Source organism: Motacilla alba, chromosome 2, assembly GCF_015832195.1.
Source record: "Motacilla alba alba isolate MOTALB_02 chromosome 2, Motacilla_alba_V1.0_pri, whole genome shotgun sequence".
NCBI classification, from domain to species: domain Eukaryota; kingdom Metazoa; phylum Chordata; class Aves; order Passeriformes; family Motacillidae; genus Motacilla; species Motacilla alba.
Window position 1 is genome coordinate 60,917,907 of NC_052017.1, and position 20,409 is coordinate 60,938,315.

The following is a 20,409-nucleotide window of genomic DNA, read 5'->3' on the forward strand; positions in this document are numbered from 1 at the left end:
TCAGGGAATGCATTATTACTGCTCTATGTTTCCACAGCCAGGCTTATTCAAGAGACCAAGGAGCTTAGCTTAACACTGGTCACCTCAGGTATGTCTTGATGATGTATTTTAAATGTGACTACTTAGAACATAAACAAGGACATGTATATACTTTAATACTTATCAGCAGTTTTCTGTAAAAGCAGTAAGGTGGCCGATAAACTGCCAATTATCCATCTCCCATGTGCTACATATTTGTTGGAGATCCTAACAACAGTGCTGGAGAAAGGACATCAAATGATGCTTAGAAATGTGATACACATTTTCATTTCACACTCCATCAGTTTTTACAACTAGATCTCCATGAAATGTATGAGAATACTTGGCTAACAGCCATATCTACTGAGCTGTAAAATAAGAATCAGATATCTTTTTAAAAGAGTTTCATTTTTTTTACATGACTAAATCAGATGTTGACCTTTTCCAAAACATATTGTAAATATATTCTGCACCTCTACCCATCAATTAATTTTGAATCTCTGAATAGTGTTTAGACCTGTTTTAACAGATATGTAATCAATACATTTTTTTAAACAGCTTTGTAAAAAAAATAAACTGATTAATCCTTCCACTAAACTGAAATATATTGAATGATATAATTACTGGTGTTTAATCTTTTCAATTCTAGTAAGTTCTTTGCCCATCTTCCCTCTAGAAACAAGAAACAAGTGTATTATTGCCTTTATAGTCAGCAAAGTAAAGCTACGAGCATCAGTAAAAACATATTTTGAATTCAGATTTCAATCTGTCAGAAAAGATTAAAGCTTCATGCATATATAAATGGGAACTATAAAATGATAACAGATACATAGCATGGAATCATTTTGCTTGAACAGCTGTGGATTTCCCAGTGTAGTAAAGCAGAAAATGTCTTTTACTCACCTCTGTTAAACCAGAAATTTCTCCTTTTGCTAGCGGTCTGCTGATGGATGCAGTATGAACTCTGGCATCTGATACTGGCTGCCCCTTCATAAAATGTTTCCCAGCTTCATAAATATTCACTTCTACCATCTTACCCATTAACAGAGGATCCTTTGGCACAAGAACCTTTCAAATAAAATAAAGACATAGTTACCAAATACTGCAAGGAACATTAGAGTCTCTAGTATCCATTCAGAAAACAGATTTTTGATTAACATCAGAGAAAATCCTAAAACTTAAACATTTAGTCACCAGAGTACACTACAGCCCCTGGCACACTCGACCAGTAAGATTTTCGGCCTGCATTCTACAAGAGCTTTGCAGTGTCAGCTCAGCTTTTTTTAACTCCAACTGATTCCTAAAGTCATGTTTTTTGATTCATGAGAAAGTTGGGCCTGAATTGCAGCTTTTGAATCCAGACCCAAACAGTTTCCAAGGACATCTGTACTATACAATTGTAACAGACTGCTGTAAAGCTTCCCATTTTCATCTCTGTCCCATGACACTTTAAAAAAAAAAATCTGAGTCTGTAAGGGCTTCAGGACAGAAAGTATACCATTTTATCTCTTTGCACAAGCCTTTATTTTGATTGTGCAGATCCTTTGCAGCTGAGATGCATGATTGACAATGAATGCCTGTAAAAATAGATGACTGCTTCTTGGGTCAGCAACTAATGCCACTCTTCCCTGAATTTGCACAACTATGATATCAGACAGTCCCACTTCACAAAAAAGCACAAAACAGATGTTCCCAGGTCACGCATTTAAAAAAAGAAAGAGCCCAAAATACAGGAGCAACATTTTTTTGGAATGGAAGAATAAATGGACTTAAAATGGCTCTAAAATAAACAAGCAGTTGAAAAAGAAAAGTGGAATAATTTCCTGATGAAATTACATTTTTTACACTGTTTACAATGAAAAATTGAATCATGGGGACTTATTTAATAACATTTACTTGAAGCTTATCCACACACAGAATCCCAGGATGGATCAGGTTGGAAGGGACCTCAGAGGGGTCATCTGATCCAACCTCCTTGTTCAAGCAGGGTCATTGTAGAGCACATGGCACAGGATTGCACCCAGGCAGTTCTGGAATTTCTCCAGTGAGGGAGACTCCACACCCTCTCGGGGCAATCTGTTCCAGTGCATGGTGACCCACACAGTAAAGAAGCTCTTCCTCACGTTCAGGGGGAATTTCCCATGCATCAGTTTCTGCCCATTGCCTCTTGTCCTACAGCTTGGCAGCACTGAGGAATAGCCTGGAAACATCCTCTGACATCCTCCCTTCAGATGCTGAGGGACACTGACGAGATCCCCTCTCAGTTGCTTCTCCTTGAGGCTGAACAGGCCCAGCTTCCTCAGCCTTTCCTCATGAGAGAGGTGCTCCAGTCCCTTGATCATCATTGTTGTCCTCCACTGGCCTCATTCCAGTAGCCCTGTGTCTCTCTTCTACTGAGCAGCCCAGAACTGGACACAGCACTCCAGGTGTGGCCTCAACAGGGCTGAGGAGAGCTTTCAAAGGAAAAGATCTTATCTTTTTATCTTGATTCTTTGATGCTGAAATTGAAATGCCTTAAAATGGCTTAATTTTTGGGACTACAAGTGCAGAGGACTTTCAGAGAAAAAAAATCTGTGCCACCCACATTTGGAGACCATTTTTTTGCCAAAAACTGCCTCTCCATTTTCATCTATCACAACTGCTGATTGTCCCATTTGGAGGAAATCACCATCAGGTTTCCCTTCTTCCCTGCAGGCTCAAGGTGTTCTTGACTGTAAGCACTTTGAGATCCTAGGATCCTGCTGAGCTTCCTAAGCATCTTCCAAGAAAAGCAGAAATCTTTGCCTTTCAGAGACAGGCAAGCTGAGACTCAGCAAACATAAAGTCAGGATCATAATGCTCAGAGAGTGTTACAATGTGACTGGATCACAGTTCTTCCCAAGTAACTCATCTTGAGCAAATTTAAATCAAAGGGAAACTAGGTAGCTGAGTATACACTGGGCTCATGACCTCTGTAAATCTTCCATCTCCTCAGGAAAAAGGGAAATAACTAAATATAAACCAAACTTCAGAAAAAGAAACAGGTTAAGTGAAAATAACTGGGAGATAGCGTAAACAACCAAGCATCCAGGCTTGGTATACACTCAGATATTTTTTAAAGTATTTGTTAAGAAAAACCCCTCAACGGTATTTCTAAGAAACTAAGTTAAACCAGCAGAAACTCACCTTGGCTGTGGATCTGGCAAAGCACTCTTTGGTCACTTTAGACTACTCTGTTCAATGTAAACTGTATCACCTAAGCCTTCACAAATGTCAGCTGCAGCTCTACCACTAAGTCTGTCTGTGCAGCTGCACTGATGTGGGTTTAATAGCAAATTCTTTTAGTACAGATGAGCTCAGTGAAGACACAATACATTTGATAACTATTTGAGTTAACAGAACACTACACCAGGATTCTGAGCTTCAGCTTAAATAATACATAATATGATATTTAGAGTGGTTTTCAATTTACTGTCATTCAATTTACTGCTAATAATCTCAATTACTAGCATATATTCTTGTTCTTACCTGGGTGAGCAGTAGGATACCATCCTTATGAAACATGCCACACATAACATTTTAGGGAAAAAATTTGCATTTCCTTAATGGAAAGCATTTCTTCCCTAATAGAATTTAAAATGAGTCACTACGTGACTATTTGTATCTCGTGAATTCTTTACCAGTCCCAGTCATGAGCTGTATTAGGTGCTGTACAAACACAACACAAAAACTCAACACTTTGTTTCCCGTACATATTGCTTTTCATTTAATTAATTAAGCTCCCATAAAACAAGCATTGAACAAAAAAGTCCCTAGAAATTTCTTTTTAATCTCTATGTGGAAGAACATGTTCCTCAACTCTGACTAATAAGCTACAAAATCAAGGAGCATCAATACATAAGACTTAGACAGAAGTTGGATATGTAACAAGAAAAAGGAGATTTATAAAAAAAGGAGAAAGTGAGGAAAAAATAATTAGTGACCCATATATCTAACAGAAACAGATATTTCATGAATAGCAATGTTACTTACTACTAAGGAAAAATAAATAAATAAATTCTGTAACATAACCCAAAACCAGAAGAAAGCACAACCATCATCTATAATCTCCCCAGGTTCAGAAAAAAAAACCTAATGGTAGCAAAAGCAAATTGTAGACAGCTTAGCCCAAGAAAATGGAGAACAAAATTATGATAATTCAGGAAAGCCAATTTTATTGGTCTTAAGCAAGTCATTGGCTTTTGAGCAAAAATAACAATTTTGTGAAATTGATGTGTGTGCTTCCTTCTCAGCTCAAAGATAATGTTTTTGTGTGGCAAGAATTTATCTACTGGAAGTACACAGAAGGAAATGACAAAAACTAGAAGGAAGGCATGCCATTTATAGGGGGACCCACACAAGCCTGAGAAGTAAATCCACAAAAGCATAGTGAGGTTCAACAAGTCCAAGTGCAAGGTGCTGCAGCTGGGTTGGAGCAATCCCAGACATATGTACAGGCTGGGAGAAGAACTCATGGAGAGTGAGAACTTTCCTGCTGAGAAGGACTTGGGGGTGCAGGTGTATGAGAGGCTCGACATGAGCCAGAAATGTGCACTTGCAGACCAGAAAGCCAATTGTATCCTGGGCTGCATCCAAAGAGGGGTGGCCAGCAGTGCCCCTGCCAGCCCAAACCATTGTATGATTCTATGAAACACAACATATCATGTTCAAGTGTTAATCTAAAAAAGTTTCTGACCCGTCTATTGTTAAGATTTTTTTTTCAAATTGCATTGCCTGAAACACTTTTCAGAAAGATGTATGCAAATTGTCATGACTCAAATATTCAGAAATCAGTGCTTTGGGGACCTTGAAATTAAAATCCCTGCAATAAATAACAGCTTCTTAAACCACGCTGTACACTCAAACATCCACTGTATATTTCTTAACATAATTTCAGGTAAATTATATTTACAACACAATAATAAAACAAAGTATCTCATAAAAAAAGTCTTGATGGTCACTTGTTTCCTGGAAAATGTTTCTTATTTCTTTACTAGATTTTTTTTAATCCTGACACACTGTGTTGCTGAGATTATCAGAAAGTAAAGATAAAACAAAAATATGTAATTTGGTTTATTTAACTGTACCTGCTCATAGAAAGGATTGTGAGCAACATAGTAATTGCAGTCAAAGGATTCTTCTGTTACCAGAACTCTCTGCCTCTCACCAACCTGGAAAATAGAAGATGAGAGATGACTCAGAAAACAAAACCAATGAATTATACTGAGAACTTCAGCTACAAACAAATGCCCTTAGCAGAAATAGTGAAGTTGTCTGAGGAAACTCTGTATCAGCAAGAAAGTGGAGTAGAGAAAATCCTACTTACAGGAGTCTAAAACTGACAGGGTTAAAAGATTTGAGGGATAGAACTGAGGGGCTGTAATGAAAAAAATGAGGGGCCTAACATGAAAATCCAGTTCAGAAATATAAACTGATTTTTATTTATTAACATGATAGAAAATAAAAATGTCAGATGTGAACAAAGTCCATTACCTTTTCATCCACCTAATGAAAAAAATCTGCAATCAATCACCAAAAGGGTGTCTTTTCTTCAAAAGTCACACTTGTAATTTACAATGCTGGGGCATCTCCTAATTCCCTCTTGGTGATCTCACTTCGCTGTACTCATGAGCTCACACTGATTTCCATGGCAGTGGAGCCAACACTGCATATTACAAAGACTCAAGAAGAAGAGTTTTTAACAACTCACAGACCCAACATACTAAAGGCAAAATAAACATTGGTCTGGAAAGACCTGTGTTTCAATCATACTTCCCAACTTCCAAATGCACTTACACTGTTCAAAGGAAGCACCGATTTTAAAATTAAAGACTCAAAGACAAATCAGTCGCATTTAGGGACCAAACAGATAAGGAACAAATTCTGTCTTTCCCCAAAGGTCAAAATCTCCCTCTGGTCTTGTCCATTACTGAGTTTATGATGAAGTGTAGAGCTTAATTTCTGCAAACCTGGAAGGACATTTAGCTCACATTTTCAGTCTGAGCCCATCTCTACTTTTTCCATCTAAATGTGCTCTAGATTATTTCCAAACTATTTGACAAATGCATTCTGCAAATTACAACTGTCTAGCAAGTTAAATTTACTCACTGCTTTTATTACTATTCTGAGACTCAAGAAGGTTTCACATTTTACTCCACAGTTTTAATATCCATGAGCAAAGTTACATTCCCCTCCCCTCTCCCTGAAAGATTCCCACCACATCCTAGTGGCAGCTGTTACACACAAGTTTAAAGATCTCCATCATAAGTTCCATGGGAACTCTGCAAGATTCAGAGAGGATAATAATGTTTTGATTCTTTAAGGTACAAGCAGTAAAAGATAAGATTAGCATTTTCTCTTACAGTTAACTGTAGAAAATAGAATTTAAGACATAGCAACAGCAATGTCACATCTGCATTACAGTATATATATGTACACACATGTATATACACGAGATAATAATTCTCCACTTGCTGAAAAGAAAGATTTCACAGAATAAGTCTTGCCTTCCCTTCCTCGTGCATTTATCTGGAACATTCCCAAAGTAAACCCTGGAAAGCAAGGGAAACAGCAAGCACCCAGCTCATTTCCCCAACGGCAGATAGACTTCACTCCCTAGAACCACAAGTTGTGGTGTACACAGCAGAAGGGGCCAAATCCCCGAGTTCCAGACCCAGTGACAGAATCCTAATAGTAGAAAATATGTATATTTTTTGCATACTTTTAAGAAGTGTTTAAGACTTGTTTATATCACATTTAGAATTTCCATTCTCTGGGAAGTCTGCAACTACAAATAACAACTGATAAAACATACTCAAATTTTAGCAAAAATCCAGTGTAAGCAACAGCATGGTGGTTTTTTTATTATTGTTTTCAAGAAAACAGTCATTAAATTTAAATCCCCAGAGGAGTTTTGCAAGACATGTCAATAAGGCACTTGAGATAACTACTCCAGTAATAAGATTACAGAAAACATTTCCCCTAAACTGAGAGGTTTTGTTACTTCCATAATATTTGAGACCACAGCTTTTAAAAATCACAGCTCAACATCTGCTGTAGCACTGAAGTGCTCAAGTGTCAGATGTCCTGCGATATTATGAAAAAGAGGAGGAGAGAATGTTAGATAAGCAACATTCACCCTTGGGCAAACATGCTACCACTGAAAAGCACGAACCCCGATCACCAAGTCATGTCCTCACATCCTATTTACTATTTACTGAAACTTAGCAAAACTGGCTCAGAGAAATATTGGGTCTGTAACTCATTTCTCAGTTGTCTTGTGGTTCCCTGGCTCTCTCTGGTCATAACAGTCTACCTTCATTGTGGCTATGAACCCTGCCTGTGAGGCAGACCAGGCTACATGTGTTATCTTCATACTCTGAGACGACAGAATGGTAAGCATATTATGCAGGAAAAAAAAAAAAAACAGAGGGAAGAAGAAAAGAACACCTGTGTTAGATCATTTGATATAAGCTGTGGTTTCTTCAGAGACATGTTGCCAGTTTTTCTCAGCTTTGCTTCCAGAAGCCAAAAGAGGTCAGGTCTGCATGTCTCAGTGGGCTAGAGGGAGAGATTCTGGGCTCAGAATTTCTTGGGAATGGGAAGAAATCAGGAAGACTAAATTCATCACATAGGATCAGAATGGTAGCATTTAAATTGAAGACCAGAAGCTCAGAGGACTGAAACAGCCTACACCAATTTACAGTACATGCATACAGATAGACAGACAGACAGACAGACACACACACACAGTAGACTAGCATGGCACACTGTAAGGAATGAAAAGTAAACCCGGTAATTGTCCATTTGCTGAAGTTATGGATCTGTAGCCTTGGCCAAGGCTGAGCTCCCAGACAGATACAATACTCAGCTATTTGCAGACTCTTTTGCCATAACAACAGAGAAGGAAAATTCCATTTAATGAGTTAGGCCATTGCGTATTCATGATCTACAAGAGTAATTGGCTACATGCATTTGTAAGACAGAAAATTACTATCTATCCTGCATCCAAGTATAATTAAGAAGAAATGTAAGTACGCAGAATGCAGCTTTGGTATTGAAATTTGTTCAAAAAGTGGAATATGTCATCATTTCTGCAATTATTCCCCTGGGATCTCTAAGTGCCTAAGTTTCACCTCTCTCAGAATTTAAATATGCAGAAACCAGACATGATATCTAATAACAGTCATAATTATAATAACTTTGATGATTTTTTTTTTTCAGGCATGTAGCAGCAGAAGTAGTTCAGTATCTTATTTTTATTCCTATTCTTTCATCTGCTTCCATAGGTACACATGAGTTCCAGCTCTAAGGGAACTACAATTCTGCCAAAGCATCTGGAACTGAGGCAACTCAGCCCTGGCATCTCAATTTGGAAAGGTTTCCTATAGAAGCATTTTTTTTTACTTTATGGATGACATTATGAAAATATTTATTAATGATAGCAAAAAAACCTTGCCCAGCAACCTCCCCCATGCCAAAGAGGACTGATCAGATCAGATAATTTCCTCAAGGGCTATTTGCTTTCACCAAAAACCATGCAACAATCACTGCTGGTCTGATCACTTCCTGCACCGCAACAGTTACCAGGAAGTTTGTAAATCTCAGAGTTAATAATCAAATCATATAGGAACTTTTATTTCATTTTCATTTATCCTACAGGAAATTCTGACATGATAATTCTTTAACTCAGTTTTTCCTTTACCGGAAACCATGAAAAGCAGTTTTTCCAGCTGGCTGACTTTATAAAATGAATGAACAGCAAGAAATGTCCAAAATCCTTCTTGGCTGCAGTCAAATTAAGTTTCTCTTTTAAACCAAAACTGACTGAATCACATAAAACACAAGACTGATATTTAAACTCTGCAACAGTTTGGGTGCCAAGGACTGTACTTTTTAACATGCTTTGATAGAATATTGCTACGTAACATCAAGAGTAGTGCCTGCTGTGATTACACTCAGATAATGTACACCCCCTCCCCAATTTTTTTTTCCATCAATTAAAACTATGATTGCACATTTTGGATTTGTTACTTACTTCAGCCAGAGCATGTGACACATGATCTTTTTCAATGTTTCCTTATTGCTCTTTTACCTGTATTTTATCAGCTTTGTTTTTTTAAGAGCCTCTGATTGGCTAAAAAGATATAAATTAATAACCACTGTACTTCTATTCTTCTCCCATAGAAGAAAGTACACTGCCCATGTAGCATCTCCACTGATTTAGAGACAGTGGCCAGAGCCTTCTTCAGACTAAGTTCAATTCATAGTGGAATTGGTAAGCATGTCTCCATTTCTCTTGAAGGAGGCTGGCTTGGATTCTGACCCAAATCATCATGGAACATACTTAGTACAAGGCTTGGAAGCCACATAAAAATCTGCTTTCCCGTATTTGTTATTTAAATACGTCATAAAGCAAGCAATGAAAAATACACACCATCACAACTTATGTGTGCATGTTTTAGCAGATTATTCTGATATATAGAATATTTCTAGTAAACATACTTGACCTTTATTAAGTATAACAAAGTTTAAGCAAAAACAATGTAGATAGTGTTTCTTCTACATCAGTTTTGGTTTACTTCTCCCCTGATTTTTCAGTTGCGGTCTAATTATTTTGAATAAATTTTAATAATTATACAGACTATGTATTCTTCACTATAAAGCAGAACTGAACTGCTGGACCTATTTTTAAAAAATCATGTGAATCCATTTGTAAATAGAAGCCAAATTTCTTGAAAACTATACTGAAGCATTCTCTAGGTCTTCTGTTTGCATATTGTAGGGGTTTCTCCACCTGACAAAGAAGTCAAAGTGTGCCACTACCTCCCTCCAAAAGCAACAAACTTTCTAGAAACTTATGATATGGTCCTGTTTTGATGATACCAGAACACATCTCTTTTCAAAATCTCCTTTGTACTGCTTTGTTCTGCCATCCAGCACTGCTCCTCCAAAACTTAGAATATATACATCCTTCCCTTTCTGAAAGTAATCTTGGAGACAAAGCATGGAGTTGTCTCAGAGCTTTTCGACAAACCTGTTTGGGATTTAAATGTGGATATTGGAAAGCAGTAACATGAAAATAGTTCAGCTCCTGAGCATGACAATTTTTATGCTGGGATAAATATACTTTTCTAGCACAGCACAGACAGCTGCCTTCACTAAGGCTCACATTACAACGGCTGTCCAATTCCAGATGGGTACATGCCTCTTTTTTATTATGTTATGTTCAGTGCATAACCCTGCACAGAACTACAGCAACAGAGTGACATAAATATTTGGAGTTCCATATCTTTTGCATCATACAATAATCTGTCAGATTAATCTTTACAACCTGTGTCTGGCCCATTTTACCTGGGGACAGAAACATAGAACCTGAGCACTTCAGTGCTGCGGAGTAAGCAGCTGAATTAATGGATTTCATGTATCCCTACTTCTTCCTCCCAAACCTAGACAATGCTGTCTCAGTCCAACAATGCTACTAATCTGCAACAAAACCAAAATTATCAGTGTTTTTCCTCTACTTATATTGTTCAGGTTTTTTTTTGGCCTTGGAAACAGCATTGAGTGGTTGTCTTCACATACAGGAAAGTATTCGGCTCTTAACTAATGAACTTTGGAAACCCAAGTGAAAAGCAGACAATGCTCAGCAAGGTGTCTCATTTCACCTCAACCAATACAGCTGACTTTGTTAAATCATCATTATTGAACTGCCCTTCTTTTAACAAAGCTGTAGAATTATTGTTTTTTTTAAGATTACATAAAAAGTATAATTTATGAAATAATACCTAGGAAAATGGTTTTTTAAATTTTTGTTTTAGGCACACTTGCTTCAGCCACACTGTTCTTTCCACAGCATCATTCAAAATTCAGAATGGACACAGGCAACAGATGCCCACAGAAAAAAAAAACTCTTTCAACCATATTCCAGGCTGGCTTGAGGCAGTGCAAGCTGGAAGGAAGGATTAGGTATAAATTAAAAGACAGCCAGCTCTAATAGTACACAATCAGCATAACAAAAATGTGCTTCAGACCTCTGGCAGCAGGCACTGCAGCTCATTAACAGCAAGTGAACACCTTCTCTTTGGTCCCCTTATGAATTTGTTGGCATAGTTATGGGGGAGGGAAAAGGTAGGGAGAGAAGGAGGTAAGAGATAGAAGTAGACTGCTTCTGCTTTCTTGGCCCACTGCTCACGCTTCAGGGTAAATAGATCCTTTCTGTTACTGTGCACCTGCATCTGACTGCTTCATTTTGATTTGGTTTCCTGCTGGGAAAATGTAGCTTCTCCCAGCACATACAAACCCTGCCATGCAGCTTAGATGAAAATTATATTCAGAGATGTGAGCGGTGACCTAAAAATGACAACTGGTCCTCAAAATATCTGATTCCTTTTAAATTCTGTAAGCTTGCATTTTGCTAGTCTCTCCTTTTCGTTGCCTAGAAAAGGGGTAATAGAAGTAGAATGTTGACAACTCTGTCATTACATTTCCAAATTTCATTGACTGTGTACAATATTACAAAAGGAAAATAAGTTTACTGAAATGGGGGATACATATTGCCCCTGAAAGCAGTCTCTCTCCTTGGATCTTTCTGCTGTAAACCTCAGCTTAAGCAGAAAAAGGATGAGGTGTCAGAAACTGGCTTTTTTTCTGGATCTGGCACACCGTTGCTAGGACGCTGTTTTGTTGATCTCCCTGAAACACTGTTTCCACACGTGCAAAATCCAATTCTGACTGTTACGCAGAGGAGCGACCAGAGCTTCCCCAGAGCTGGGGAAGTTGCTACAGCAATATAAAATACTCCGTGCAAAACTGGTATTTGAGACTATCAGGTAGCATGAGCACTCATGCAACTGCCTTAATGTAATACTGGCAAAAGTCTCTCCCTCCTTCTCTTTTTCAAATGATCTAACAAATCCCATAAAACTCTTGCAAATATCTACAGAAAATTTCCAAATAAAAATAAAATCACAAAATAGGAACAACAAACATCTGAGACGGTAAAATATGTTTAAGGTCTTCCTTACATACCCCTAACACTTCACAAATAAAACAAAAAACCTACACAATGAGTCTACTCTGAAGAAAACTTGACATTAAAAATAAAAGTATGGGAAAGCATACAATCAATGCTGATTTTATAGAATAGAAGATGGCCTTTAGGAGAATCTTTTCATTTTCAACTTCCAGCCAATTTGGCAATCAGATGGATTATGGTGACATGAGTAAACAAATATATGGGTTCTTTAAATTTATTGTGCTTTTTTTTCTAATAACAAGCTAAGCCTGTAGTGAAATGAGGCAACCAAGCTTAAAAGAATGATGGTCTTTGTTAGGAAAGGCCATCCTTATGCTTCTTCTGTGAAATTATTTAGAATTATTTAGATTGGGTATTTTTGCTGGAAGCAGTTCCTTAAGACATACTGTGTATTTCCAAGTGATTTAAGCACAATATGAAGTGGTAGTTGCTAAGGCAACAATATGCAATTCCTGTTTTGGTGATCTCTCTTAACAGCTGCATAAGCCCAGGCAAGTATCAGTTATATGAGAATTTATAAATCAGCTATCAAATAACTTCTTCAGGAATTGCTTTAGGAACTCACAATACCAAACTGTTTACTCAGACTAAAGTCTTGTCCACACTACGGAAATAGAAGTGCTCAGCAGTGGCTCTGTCAGGAGGGTGCTGATGTAGCACAGAGTGATGCAAGGCTGTGTTCAGCACCAGCAGCTGTGGAAGGGAATTGCCAGGAATAATAAGGAATAATAATTGCCAGGAATAATAAAAGGCCCCAGCGTAAGCGCCACTTCAGTAAATTGCAGGCCGAACCACAGGTTGCTTCCTCACAGACAAAACAAAGAAGGCAAAATTCAGGAACAGATGAAAATATTGGATTTGAGAACACAGGTGACAAAGTGAACACAGCACTGATACAAATCAATAGTCAGTTTTGTCTCCCCTGACATGATGCTGGGATCCCTCCAGTAAGATTGGGTGCTCCTAGAATTCATCTGTAGTCTGATATTTTTTAATCAAATACACCAAAGAGGTTGCAAAAAAAGTCTGACTTCTCTCCAAAATATCACTACAATTTTTCTGCTCATCCTACAACTGAAGCCAATGTTCTCTGTTCATCTCATCTGAGAAGACAGGGAGAGCAGATGGGATAAAAGAGAAAAAACAAAGGTTCAAAATGACCCTGTATGCAAAGCCAAACCCAATTCTCCCCCAAAATCTACTAAAAGCTCTCTTAATACATTTAACAACACACAAAATACGCAATGTACCATTGTGAGTTAATTAACTTAGAATACAAAATGGTGGCACTAACTGAGAGTTAAAAAAGGCCATAAATATGTATCAGCCTTCTTTTCAAAAGAATATAAAAACTCTTCCTGCCTACACGAATCACAGGCTACTAAAAAAAAGCATCTGAACATCATCAGAACCTGCTAATGTTAATGAGGATAGGATAATGATATTATTTTCTTTTATTTTGAAGGTAGACACTCTATGATCAAAAATTACACACTTCAGGGGGTTTCGTCAGTCTAAGGCAAGGTAAGACCCTAGAACTGCTGACACTTCTAGCGGCATAATGCTGAATGACAAATAACATCAAGGGCTCACAGAGGGACCAAAGCGAATGAGTCATTAAATAATGATAAATGTAGTGTGACTTTATGTTGTTTAGAATTTAATAGCAACTACTCTCAAACTAGATGGGATGCATTTTACTATTTTAAACTGTATGCCAATTAACTGTATGCCATCTAAAAAAGGTAAACAAAAGAAACAACTCTTCATTAGCACAATAGAATGATAATTCTGACCAATTCTTTATTATCCATTCAAGGAAATGAAAAAAAATCAGTTCAAGAAAATTGTAAGATAAATCACTTCTGTTCTACAACAAAAAGAAATAAATAACTACTATGGACTAAATACCTTTCTAATGTCTCCTCAGTTCTCAAGGCTAAGTATAAGGTTAGCACAGGAACCTCATCTGGGTGCTTCTGTGTACACTCATTACCTTTTGCATGATTCCAGAAGAAATATTTCAGATTGAAGGCTTGACTCCTCAGTAAATTCTCTTAAACATCTACTCCACTGTGTGCCATCTTCTCTTTAAAAAAGCCCTTACATAGCTCAGACGGAAAGAAGTACTTAAAAATTGGAAAACTCTATGAGGTTCTACAATCCTTCAAATTAAGCAACAACACCCTTTACTGTATTTGGATTTTAATACAACAGAAAGAGGAACCAGCTGTACAATTTAACTGCAAGGAAAATCTATTATTGAGATAGGTCAAGAAGAAACATGCTAGAATTTCTAAACCCAGGGGTTATGATTACATCATAAACTTTTTTAATAAAAAAAAAAATACAGCTGATGCAAAATATTTTGTCTGTAGCTCTGTGCATATCACATCACTAATCAGACTACTGTGCTCTTACCTAGCAGGTTCCTATTCCACACCAAGTGTACTGGCTATTTTATCAATTAAGCCAATAGAATGGTTTGGACACACACTAAACAATACAATACCTAGACAGGCCTGAAACTTCTTATGGTATAAAGTCTTTGCTAACATGAGAGGACTAGGAAAATAAATGATCAGCAATTGTATGACACATATTTTTAACCCTCTGTGTGGGTATGACAAGAGGGGTGGTTTAAGTGTACAAGAAAATGGGGATTCAGAGGGGGATTTACAGATTGTTCAGCAGTCTTGAACACTCAATAACAAGTGGCCCTGCCTATCTTTATGATTTTTGCAGACCATCCACAAAGGAGGTTGACAGCTGTGAAACAGGGCCTCAAGAACAGAGCATCTTCTTATGCCTCTGTGAAAAAAGCCTGCAAATACAAATAGAAATGTGCCATGTAAACATAACAATTCTCCAAGGAAAAAAATATTTTGAATTTCTATTTATGCTCCTTCCCTTTTGTAAGTAATCTCCCATTAATCACAGTCAAAATGCAACAGAAAATCAGAGGCACGGGAAACAAATCACCATTCATTAAAATAAATTTATTAATGAATGTGGCACACTAGGCAGAAATCACTGTTGTATTCCCACAACTGCTGTAAACAGTATATTCTAATGTTCTCAAAGCCTAACTTGTGAAGGTATCAAAATTATGTAGAAATACTTATGAGAAAAGTTCACACATTCGTTTTTGATGTTGCCTTCGTTCAATCTTGGATCATATCAGACGGACAGTGGTATGCAGCATTTTATTGTCCTGTCCTGCCCTTGTTCTTCTTCAGTGTTTTCACCTTTCAGAGTATTATTTTACCCATACTTGACTGGAATGAAAAAGCTGATCAAAACTAAACATTGCTCCCACTCTTCAGAAGAAGTGTAGACTAAGAACTCAAGAGCAGCAAGATTTCTCCTGGCTTCTTCCCTCTCGCCTACATCTTACTGATTTGCCCAACTCATAGTTTAATTAGGCTTTTCTACCATGCCTGGCCTAAGACAATTGTTCTTTTTATTTCCCCTGAAATTTGTTTTGCTCCTGAAGGGACTCCATGAACCTGTCTCATGCATGCAAAAAGAAACGCAAACTATTGTTTCCATTTCCATTTCCTCCATGTCGAGATGCTCCAAACATGGAGAAGTAAAACAGACACCCCCATGAAAAAAAATGAAGCTTACTGTTTTCCACTTTTAAGATCTACTCCCCTTTCACCTCTTACACCTCTCCCTCTATTGTACACTAGTAAAGGCAACAAAATCATAAGCTGTCAAATTCCAAAGGCAAAAGGCTAGTAATTAACTTGAAATTGCCTTTTAAACAACTGAGATGGGGCACAAAATGAGACAGGCCTAGGTCTTTTTAGTCCTTCTTACACTTTTACAGCCAGCTATTGAATTCTCCAAAATTACTTCTGCATCAGAATCAGCCTTGCATCATTTGTGTCTTACTCCTATGTGAGAAGCAGCAAGAAGAGTATAAGCTACTTTCTGTGAGGTGATCACATAAAACAGGTATGTAAGACAAGAGAAAAGAATGATATTTACATTTTACACTGTTTCGTGAAATTATGAAGACAAAGTTGCCTGGCAACTGTAGCTGGGTTCCTCAACTATACTGGTGAAGAGGTCTGTGCTGATGGAAGTCTCATATTACACAACCAAAAAAATATTGTCAACAGCGCCAGCATGGTGTCTGGGGTATTATTATAGCATACTATAATGAGAAAGAAATGAGAATGAAGCTAGCTGTCCAAAAATAAGAACACTCCTGCTTAAAAAAAACAAACTAGTATTGTTACTTTCTCCTAAAGAATATGGTAGAAATGGCAGCACAACTCACCAGAATAAAAAATGACATAACTTCACATAAACTGATCACTTTGATCAGTTCTAGCTAACATAACATTTTTCCCAGTATCTCTTGCATCCAAGTGACTCTCCACATATTTGCACTTTCATCCTACTATTTTTCCTAGCTAACATGTCACAGACTATACAAACACCTCAGGGTCACACAGGTTTCTCAAGCTCTAGAAACCTGACAGGGATTCCAGTAAAGATGGGGACTGGTGATTGAAAATTGAAAACTGGTGGAAACTGCTGGAAAAATGGTGGCAACAGAACTCAGAGGCATTGCACAGGTTTTGGAGAATGGAAGGACAATTTTCGTCCGAACAGAGAGAAACTCCACTCAACCTTCAAATCTATATTTTAACTGAGAATATCAGCAGCGTCATTATTAACATGAAGTTGGGGATGTCCTTATATTGCTTTAAAGTCAAGATCATAAATTAAAACAACTTACAGATAGGTCTGCCAAAACCCCCTGCCATTTTTTATAGTGGATTTTGCTATTCCATCATGTTTGAATGCCAGTAGAGAGAATAGAGATTTTGCTATATTTTTAAAGGAATACTGTTAAACGCTGAAGAATGCTTTTGATAAAGGAAATATTTGCCCTTTCATTTGTTCTGTATAATCATGGACAGAATTTCTTCAGGTAGTATGAGATAACTGGTCACATTTGTATTTGAAACACTTTGAAAATAAATCTTTCAACTTCTGTCATAAAAATTCCGACCATGTAATAAATTTGCCAAACATTTTCCCAAATAAATTTCTTTAAGCTGCAGTGCAGTGAGATAAGCAGAGTGTGTGCCACCAGTGACCTGATGGTCCTTCTAAAGGCAAAAAAAGGCTCCTAAAACAAGAATTCATTCTAGGTTTGTCCCAGGTTATTTCCTTTTATGAAGGCCAGATGGCAAGGCAGGAAATAGAAAGGCTCATGACTGCTAGCACCCAGCAATCCTCACGCAAGAGAAGCCTGATGCTGGCAAAGCCCAGCATTTATGAAAGACATTAACAAATGGGATTGATTAAAAGAAAACAAGGACTTCATACAGAGGCAAGTAAGATGAGGGGTCTTGGTAAGTCAGGCAATAATTCTTCTCTCATATAAAGAGTCCATTGCTAAGAAAGGGCCTAACTCACAGGTTTACCTTTACTGGTTATAATTGCACACAGTTGATATTCCCTCTGCTCCAGGGTTGAAGAAGAGGTAATGCCTCACTTTCTAGGAAATTATTCATGACCCAGCTTCAGTGAAGAAGAGGTTAGCCTCTCGGAGAGGTTGAGATGAGTTATATGATCCAAACTCAAGAGAGCATGAAATAAATGCAGAACCTGGGAGAGAGGATATGCCATTTCATTTACACAAAGAGAAAAGAGATTGAATGAGGAAAGAAGTCAGCAACAGAAAATCTGTTTATGAAGGAAGCAGATCAAGTAGAACAGAGTATCTGGAAGGGCTTTTTGCAAAACACAGATCAAATAGCATTATCTGCTCATACTTCAGACTTCACATGCATCAAGTATAAATTATTGCATGGAAGAGAACATGCTTTCAGAATCTGTTTATTGAAGAGAGTCAGGCAAAGAGTTTGCTGCACAGCTCTCAGAAAGAATCAGCTTTAGGCCTTGTCACATCAATGATTTATAGGGTGACACTAGGGAAATCAATTAAGCTCTCTACGCGCCCCAGTTTTCCCATCTGTAAAATAGGGGCAAGCTGTTATTCAAGGAGAGTGCTTTTCCATTTTATAGCCTTCCTTCTTGTGTTTGGTTATTTGTTATTTTGTTAATTTTTACACTATTCAGTGTATTGGTCTTATGTGGATGTGTTTTTATTTTAGCATTAGAATATACCTGTTCTTGCTTCATTTTAACCATTTTGGTTTTATTCAAATTCATCCTATAATTTTAGCAGCAAGATCAAAAATATGGCATACAATGTGAAAGGAACACATACTTTTCCTAGAACACATATCTTTCAGGAAACTATTAAAGAAATCTCATGGTAGGCATGAATAGAAAATCCAAAGATAAGGAAGTCAGGCAAATGTTGGAAACTGCTATTTATTTTCACTTTAAATTGTTTAACAGTTCTGCAGCAATTCAGCACTTCAATATTTAGTAATTCTTTGAAAAAAAAACTGCATAGAAAAAAGTAATTAACAAAATATAGCCAAATCCTCAGACATCTTGGGAAAAAAATGACATGGTTGTCCTTGGGCTTCTAGTGTCATAAATTTTATTTCTTCTTTGGTATCCACAGAGTAAGAAATTCACTATTCAGAAGGAATATCTAAATAAATAGCTTGCTGAGGTTTTAGACTGGAAAAGGAAACACTGTCTAGGGCATTGGTAACCTTTCTATTCCTACAGATAGACTTAAAATACACAGGTCACAGTTACCTTCATTTTTATACTATTCCACATTGCTTAAAAATGGGCTAAAGAATAGAAAAAAAAGCAAAGTAGTTCAGAAGCACAGAGATCTAATTATTCATGAATAACTGTCAGGAGGGCTTATATCCATACAATGCTTTTGCCTCTACTAGGAAATTTACCCTTTTGCATGTCGAGGTAATAATACATTCAACTTGTAAAGTGGGAAGAAAACAACTAAAGAAATGTTTTAAAATATAGTTTCTGTTTTAGTATGAAACACTTCAGCCTCCTCTTAGGAGGAAGCCAGAGCAAATGTGATTGGCAGATACAGTAACAAGGATTTTTTTTCTGTCCCTGCCACCTGAGCCCTCTGTTACACTGTGACTTGCATGAAGGATAACCATATAACTGTGAGGCTATCAAAATCTGACTCCAGCCCTGCCACGGTTTTGAAATTCTCCAGCAGATAGCAAAATTTCAACAACCAGGTTCTTCAATTATAGGAGGACTGGGAGATTAATTTAATGTGTTTAGATACTTGTCTTGCCATTGCAAATATAATCTTCTTACTCAAGACACACCAGCTGCCTTGGGCATTAGAAAGAAAATTATTATTCTGCTATGCATGGAATGGTGCACAGGACGTTGGCTGAAAATAAAGAGAAATTATGGTAAAGCAAACACCAGTTGTGGTTACACTGAATCCTCGGCAAATGGCAAATGACTCTGAACTGGCAAATCCTTTTATCATTCCAGTTTTTACAGTAATCTCAAATCTCTCCTTTATCTGCTTGTTTTTTGGCTTGTTTAACACAGAGACTGATGATCAGTGAAGCAAAAGATTTAGTTTAAAGGTGTCAGCTAATATCTACCACAGAGCTGCCATTACTCTTCAAACTGGCTTCACAGATAAGAGCTGGCTGCTCACTGGGTGGTCACAACAATATTATTCGAGAAAATATCTTGAGGTGTTCATATTGGCAACTGGGTTACAATATACCATGCATGTGTCCAGAAATGTTATCTAAAGTCACTGAGAGGTTAACAGTAAGTATGTATGCTTTGTATACAAGATACTATTCCAGGAGAACGTCCTGGTTGGGTGGTCTAACTTAAGCAAACCAAGTTGAGTCATATCATGGAGCTGTCTATTTTTATTGTTTTGTTTTGTCCTTAACAGATAACCCTTTTATTTTTGTTGAATATAAGCTACTTTCTGTTTTTAGTCCCATGGCATTCTATTTTTAAAGAAAACACGTCTCTGATCTTTGTAAACTCCATTTAGTTGATTTAGTCCCCATTCTTCCACAGGTTGCTCTTTACCCAAACTGCACTTGGACAAAGCACTCTGAATGTTGCTGCAGCTCATTAGTTCAGTGCAATTTTATATCCAAAAGCAACAGTGTAAATTACAGACAAAAAAAGCCAGTCTAGAGTGCAATCTGGAGACCTGAAATATGTAGCTGGCAGGGTGACACTACGTGGCCTTCAACGGCTCCTGATTACAAGGGACAGTGTTTTGCATTTCTATCTGCTCCAGCTGAGCACTCACACGCTGGAAGTCACCATTCTCACATGAAATTCTGAAAATACTGTATTATTGTTCATGTGTGTGTTCCTGAAATACCAGACCACATAGTATAACTGATTTTACA

At 37.4% G+C, this 20,409-nt stretch overlaps 1 protein-coding gene across 3 annotated transcripts in view; it reads right to left on the minus strand.

Moving 5' to 3' along the window:
• CDKAL1 (CDK5 regulatory subunit associated protein 1 like 1) overlaps nucleotides 1-20,409 on the minus strand; it is a 379,654-nt gene that overhangs the window by 23,827 nt on the left and 335,418 nt on the right. For all 3 annotated transcript variants that reach the window (XM_038130237.1, XM_038130238.1, XM_038130239.1), the window contains 2 exons: nucleotides 5,124-5,207; nucleotides 922-1,086 (listed from right to left, as the gene is read on the minus strand). In XM_038130237.1, coding sequence (XP_037986165.1) covers nucleotides 922-1,086; nucleotides 5,124-5,207 — 249 coding nt within the window. The remainder of the gene's footprint in view (nucleotides 1-921; nucleotides 1,087-5,123; nucleotides 5,208-20,409) is intronic.